The 6,974-nt window shown below is 36.8% G+C and overlaps 1 protein-coding gene across 1 annotated transcript; it reads right to left on the reverse strand.

Moving 5' to 3' along the window:
* Nucleotides 1–894: 894 nt before the first annotated feature.
* Nucleotides 895–5,512, reverse strand: LOC147516498 (epoxide hydrolase 1-like). Its single transcript, XM_086589069.1, has 4 exons — nucleotides 5,043–5,512; nucleotides 4,748–4,930; nucleotides 2,899–3,140; nucleotides 895–1,353 (listed from the first exon to the last, which is right to left on the reverse strand). Exons 1-4 carry the CDS (start codon nucleotides 5,322–5,324, stop codon nucleotides 1,107–1,109), a joined length of 954 nt encoding a protein of 317 aa, XP_086445195.1. The 5' UTR covers nucleotides 5,325–5,512; the 3' UTR covers nucleotides 895–1,106.
* Between the last annotated feature and the right edge of the window lie 1,462 nt (nucleotides 5,513–6,974).

Here is a 6,974-nt window from a genome sequence, read left to right on the forward strand (position 1 = left end):
AATAGAGTTGGCATTTAAGGAGAAGTAAAACTTTTGACGGAATGACGGGTATCAAAATTTTCATGTTTATAAGCTTGACTTATAAGCGAAATGAAGAAAACAATGGTAAAAGGTGGGAGTGCTGACTCACATGGAAATGAAGAGACCGAGTTGTGGAAGACCAAGTTATAAATAACGATTTAACGAGTGATGATAGAATCCCTTTTAATCTTTTCATGGTTACGTAATTACGTTATGGACTTATGGTTCTGTTGGAGAGAACAGAGTAGTAGCTTTGTAACTTGCTGGAGAAATCAGGAGTTGCATGGGGTTTTTAAGGGGTTTTAACTTTCAACATAGGCCTGTTTTCAAGTCCTAGACAATGTGGGCAATGTTTTTGGGCCTTTGAGCTTGGGGCAAGGTTTTTGGGATATTTATGATTGGCGAAATGGTTCCACGCTCTTGAAATGATTTGAGATCGAAAATCTCCTGTTATCTTACAACATGTTCTTCATGAGCGGTGAGACATACCAACTTTAGCATGTTGTTTTATGTATAAAATGATGATAAAACTTATTCACTAACACGAATACTGGATTGCAATAAATTCCAAAAAAAATTTAATAATAATAAAAATGGGAGTTGTGATATTGGAGGGAAATTGATACTATGGATGATACTTAAAATATGTAGTTTTTAACAGAAGAGTACACAATATGTGTTCAAACTGTAACGAAAATAATCAATAGCGCACTTTCGTATTCGTTTGGGCTTGTAATATATCCCTTTAATTTTTTAAATGATTTTTATTTGTGTGAGCCTTTTTGTTTTATTTAATTATTTTTTATTCTTTATTTTCCAGCTAGCTGTAAAAATCATAACAGAGAGGAAACAAGTAGCCTCGAGATAAAAAAATATTCAAAAGCAAAGTCTATTACTCAACTAGGAGGATGTCAAATATAAATGCAAAATGTTGCAACATTCAAGCACATTTCCTCAAAATTATCACACACACGCGAAAGGAAACCTATGCCATAGTAAAAAGTCTATCGCCCATTATACTAGACCGGTCTTGACTGTTTTAAGGTAAACTTGCAGAACTTAGCATGAAGACGCACTGATACAAATCAAAACTTTTGTATAAAGTCGTAGGTGTGGGCAGTAACTTCATCCGGCTTTTCTTGGTTGATGAAGTGACCAACTCCTTCCATTACAACTAATTCCTCCAAGAAAGGCACGTCCCTCTTGAAGCCGCCACCATGTATGTATTCCTTAACCCCTGGGGTAGTATATGTCAGGTCCTGATCACCTACAATGAACTTAACTGGTACTTTAACTTGTACTCCAGTCCATGCTGCAGTCAGCTCCCAGTTCCTGAATCAAAGAAATAACAAGTCAAACAAAATGCTATTCAAGAACAAGAGGAACCTAGAGCTAGTCCTCAGTGATTTCTGTAGTCTGAGATGGCTTCCTTTTATTCAATTTTTGTGTGGAGGTGGGGTGGGGATGGGGTACATGGAGGTTTTCTGGTAAAGAAGATCTACCGAAACTTAAGTTACAGGTAACTATGTTTTGAATACCTAAAAGCACATTCAGATATTACGCCAGCCTAAATTCTTTTGGAAATCTCATCATTATATCTTTATTTCCAATGTAAAGATGAATCAGTCATAAGATCAATGAACATTAATAATAGCTCGTGTAGCCATATCTTCTAACAATAATCTTAAAAAGTTCCGAGGCCAAACACATGATACTTATTGCTCATCCACGACTAGTGCTTGACACAATCATAGATAACAACATTTTATCACCATTATCACCTTTTTAATTAAAGTCCCAAACCTTTTTTTTTATTTTTTTAGCAAATAACTTTGTCGCACATAAACCATAGAAATGACTAAGCGTCTAAATCTAAGTTACATTGACACAAATACAAAGTGTCTGACACAGCAAAATATCAAAAATTGAGATATATTACATACAATATGTGTCCGTGCGTGTCCGACACGGACACATGGATACGTATCTGACATGGATTATTTTTGAAATATGGTGTGTCCATGTAACATACATCTATCTAAACCAAAAGCAAGGGTAATACATGATCTCACAAGTCACTATCGCACTATTCCTTGAGAAGAAAATTTTACAGATAATTTGAATACTTAAATTTCTAGTTGAGTGAAATAGCATGCAGATATCAAACCATAAACAGCTAAGCCATTCTTTGGCATACAATAGTATTAAACATATTTTGGACGGAAATTCCATATTAAGAACTAAAAGAAAATGTTTGGAGATCATGTGAGGAGAAGACTCTGCATTTGGGGAAATTACCTTTAGGTACCTCCACGCTATAGGTCCCTCAATTACATTTAGGGTATTTGGGGCATAAGCATCAATATAGACGCTGAAGCAAGAGCCTCAAGGTCAGATCTGAAGTTTCAAATTGAGGCTATAAGTTCAAGGCTAAATACCATAGTTAGACTCAAGGACACCCTCTTAAACTATCACACGGTAAAGATTCTTGTTCCTTTCCAGAGCTTGTGCAGTATAATGACACAAGTACTTCGACAGAATTTTTTTGAATTTTTTTTTTGAAAATGAAGGTCTCACATGCTCTCTCTCAAACTTTCTACCACCATGTTACACTTTAGAAATTGCGATTAGAAACAAGTGTCATCCAAGACAATCTAAGAGTAACAACATTACAAAATAGTAAATCTTGTGTTAGCTAACCATATGCATAATCTAAGGTCAAGGCAGCATTGTACTAAGCATTTTTAATACAAAGTCGGGAGATTTTCACTCTCTAAAACAAAGAAGAAAAGAAGACTCTATCAACTCGAAAAGTATATATTCCATGCTTGCAGTTTATATAGACAAATAGTCATGCTGCAGGTATTGCTAACTTACAGGTCTAGAGCTCGGTAGTAGTTCAGCCCTCCAGTGAAACCTTTCTCCTCAAACTTTTTGGCATAATAATTTATGTCTTCTTCTGACAACCAAGAAGGTAAAGTATCTGGAGCGGGGAATGAACCTCCGAACCCTGTTTCCTTTGGTACACGAAGTGCACCAGTTGCACGGATTGTTAGAAATTTCTTAATCATTGCTGCAGTACCAACGGAAGCAAACTCCATTTCTGCCACTCCGGGCTCCTGGAACACGATTAAGCAATATCATTGTAATATATGAAAACCTTAACGTTTAAAACAAAACAAACACGGATGAAGTAACAGCATTAATATAGAAAGAAATTTAAACGCCATTGACAGCACTTGTAAATACCACTCAGCATTATGAAGAGCAACTTTTCAGCTTTGGAGAAGAAGCAAAAACCACACTCTAAGGATCTTCTGCACAGAGACGCAACTCAAGGGAGCCGGAGTGAACTGCATCATTCATCCAAACTCCAAAGCAAAACCTGATAGAAGTACTCTCCTACGATTCTCCAAGCTTCCAGAACATGGCTGAAATAGGTCGTTCCTTCCTTCCACTCACGATGATCAAAATCATCCACAAAGGTCAAAATTTTGGGTCATGTTATATCATAGACGTTATCTATTTGCTAATGGGTCTCACTTTAGTGTCTCAGGGCATCTCGAATGGTACTCTACTTTTAACACCTAGGCATATGGAGGAGTGAATATTCAAAAAGCAAAATGGTAGTGGAAGGGTTCCCAATGCTCCAGACCATTCTTAAATCATTATTGCCCAGTACCATACAGCATGTCACTTGCTTTACAGTGCAGTGACACGGTTTAACAAGTAGGAAAAAAAAAGGGCTAAAAGAAGGATCCAGCATGGAGTGGCATCTCAGTTTCTGTAAGGTTTTCTGTAAACCATATGCCTGGAAATCTGTCATACACACCCTCAGACGCTGATTTAAAAAGCTAGAATGGCCCTTACCCACAAAGGTTTTCTCACCACTGTGGTTTCCATTTAATAGTACATTCGGATATGACCCCGCAGAAAAAGTTTAAAACACACACACACACACACACACACACACACTAACAAAGAAAAAAGTGATTGGCATGATATATAGATGACACAGCTTCTTTTGCTATAAAATTTTAAGGGGATAGTCTTGACAGTTGCACAACCTTAATATATAAAATGCTATTTTCCAAATTGCCCCTCCCGACCAAAAAAGAAATCGGAAAAAAGAAAAAAGAAAATCAAAGAAAAGCGGGTAGGTTTAGCAGTTGACGATCAAGATTTCAATGCCAGTACAAATAAATAAGACCTTCCCTTCTTTGTGCTGGTGAACGAATTCCATCACATAAGAACAACATCATTTATAAACAGTTGAACGGTTTTAGTCAAATGTCCAAGGAGACTGAGTGTTGCTTGCAATTTAACACTCCACCACTTAATGAGGGATTTGATAGAGAGATCAGGTGAGATGATGGTCAAAGGAAGAGGTATTGTAGGAAATCAATCAGATTCTTAAAGGGGTTCCTCATTCCAATCAGAGTTGATCACTTTGCATTAACAACAGACAACTAGCGTCAATACGTTTATAAAATGTACATTACTGTCATTAGCAATCAGCCAAGCTTCACATGAACAGTGAACAAGCACAGAATCAGCTTCTCCAAATCCCATAAATCATCCATTTTACTTGTTTGGGTATTTAAAATTTTACTTCTAGAATTACTCAAGGAGCATTGAAACTCCAGTTTGCAGGTTAAATTCCTACTTCCTAGATTTACAAAGAATAAGGAGTTCATTATTCACAAAAGCGAAAATGGAACAGTACCTGAAATCTGCAGATATAATAGTCCTCACCAAGCATAGCTCTCAAGCTCTCAACCGGCTTCCTTGATGGATGTCGTGGCCTAAAGGTGACACTCATGTTCACTAAAGCCTTAATCCTATCAGGCCGAAACAAGCAAAAATACCAAGCAATCACAGCTCCCCAATCATGCCCAACAAGAAACACCTATCAACCACAGCCACAAATCATTCCAAAATATGTCAACAAACCACTAACAAGATACAATTCTATAATAAATGAGAAGCTATAATGAATTGTTTATCTTCGTTTTTCTCACCTGGTCTATACCAAGAGAATCAATAAGAGCAACAAGATCACCAACAATATGTAAAACTGTGTAACTATTAACCGATGGGGGTGCATCAGTATCACCATAACCACGTAGGTCTGGGGCTATAGCTCGATATCCTTTTGCAGCAAGGCCAACTATCTGATGACGCCATGAGTACCATAGTTCAGGAAATCCATGTAGGAAGAGTACTACAGGACCTTCTCCTTTTTCTGCTATGTGCATGTTAATTCCATTCACATGTACCATACTATGCTTTATTCCCTCCATCTCTCTCTTTCTTCTCTTTCTCTGTGTGTGTGGAAGATGACAAGTTATGAGAGTGTGTCTGAAAATGGGTAAAGTTTGATGGATTTATTAAGTGGGTCTAAAGAAGAGACAAATGTCAGCAGCTAAATTTGTTTGATGCTTCTTTTTGTGTTTTTGTTTTTGGAATCACGTAAACTCGCGACGCAGACAAAGCCGTTTTGTTGAAAACTTGGAATTTAGTGGTTCTATGATGGCTAATTGGCTGAATCGGCCTTGTTCTCTAACCGGCCATGCCTTTCAATTTTGACCAATTCAAATAGGTTTTTTACCCTTTTGCCCTTTCGTACAACATTCTCTTTCTTATGCAACACACACTCTCTCTCCTCTTGTATTTCTGATGTTGACATGTACAGCCATATCTATCCGTTAGATTCTCTTAGCGATACGTACCAGCAATTAATGACCGTTGGATTTCAACCCAGCAAAAATGAAAACGGACATTAGCTATTATTGGAATCAGGAACCAACAACTTATAGACCTACTATCAGCAACTTTTACGTTGTTTTTGTAATTCAAAGACGAGACAATATTTACCTCGTTTTTTGTGCCAACCTCAAATTTTTTTTACAAAGCTCCAAAGCTATATTTTTTCTCTGGATTATTCTTTTTTGATCTTCTACTCTATCTTTTCCTTTTCGATTTTTCTAAGGATTGTGATGGATGAAAAGAACTCAAACCTCGATAATGGTCAGTTTTGATGTTTGTTTAGTTGTCTTTAGTGTTGGCTTGTTTCTATGTAGGTTTATGTTTCGGTTTGCTTCTTTGTAATTTTACGTAGAAGTGTGAGTGTTTTTTTTATAAGGTTTCCATGGTAGTTTACCATTTCCAAGTTTATTTTGTTGTCATAGTTATGGTATTTATACAAGGGTTATACAATGTCATAAATGCAGAATAATAAATGAAATAACTTTACTATCGTTTTATTAAAAGCTCCTACTTTTTATTGTGCTAACTTTGTATTTTTTTCAGGTTCATTCGATATACTTATTTATCATGATGGTGAGATAAAATCTGACAAGCATGGTGTGATGAAGTATTTAGGGGGTGAGGTGAAATTGAGAGTGTTTGAGGTGGATACTCCTTTTAAAGGATTCATGTGTCTTGTTGAAGTTGTGTCATCGCGCATAAGATTAGGTTTTTCTGTTAGGTATTTGATGAACAAGTCCCCTTGTAGAATCGATGAAGAAACCGACTACTTGAACATGATTAAGAAGCAGAAGAAGACTCCAACGAAAGCAATGAAAGTTTAGGTTATCAATGAAGCAATCGTCATCACACCATGTGGTATGGGAGCAAGACAAATTAGAAGATCAAGTCCTAGACAACCTACTGTGAAGAACAAAAAAGTTCGTATTGAGCTGTTTAAAACAGATAGTGTTACTCCTGGAAAAGGTGGTGGACAACCTAGAGTGAAGAATAAACCGGTTAGTAGTGAGCTATTTAAACAAGAAATGGTTAGAAGTGCGAGTCCTAGATCAAGTTATGGAATTCCTAGTACGAAGAAGAAACAAGTTTGTAGTGAGCCGTTTAAACCTTCTCTGCTGCCAAAGAGTGCTTGTCCTGGATCAAGTGGTGGAGAACGTTGTATTAAGAAGAAACTCAATGAAGAA

Source organism: Coptis chinensis, chromosome 2 (assembly GCF_015680905.1).
Source record: "Coptis chinensis isolate HL-2020 chromosome 2, ASM1568090v1, whole genome shotgun sequence".
Classification (NCBI taxonomy): domain Eukaryota; kingdom Viridiplantae; phylum Streptophyta; class Magnoliopsida; order Ranunculales; family Ranunculaceae; genus Coptis; species Coptis chinensis.

Coding starts and splice junctions, on each gene's coding strand:
- LOC147516498 (XM_086589069.1), bottom strand. CDS start 5,324: ATGGAGGGAATAAAGCATAGTATGGTACATGTGAATGGAATTAACATG. Junction 4,931..5,042: donor ATTCTCTTGGTATAGACCAG/GTGAGAAAAACG, acceptor TGTGGTTGATAG/GTGTTTCTTGTTGGGCATGA. Junction 1,354..2,898: donor TACTACCGAGCTCTAGACCT/GTAAGTTAGCAA, acceptor TCTTTGATTCAG/GAACTGGGAGCTGACTGCAG.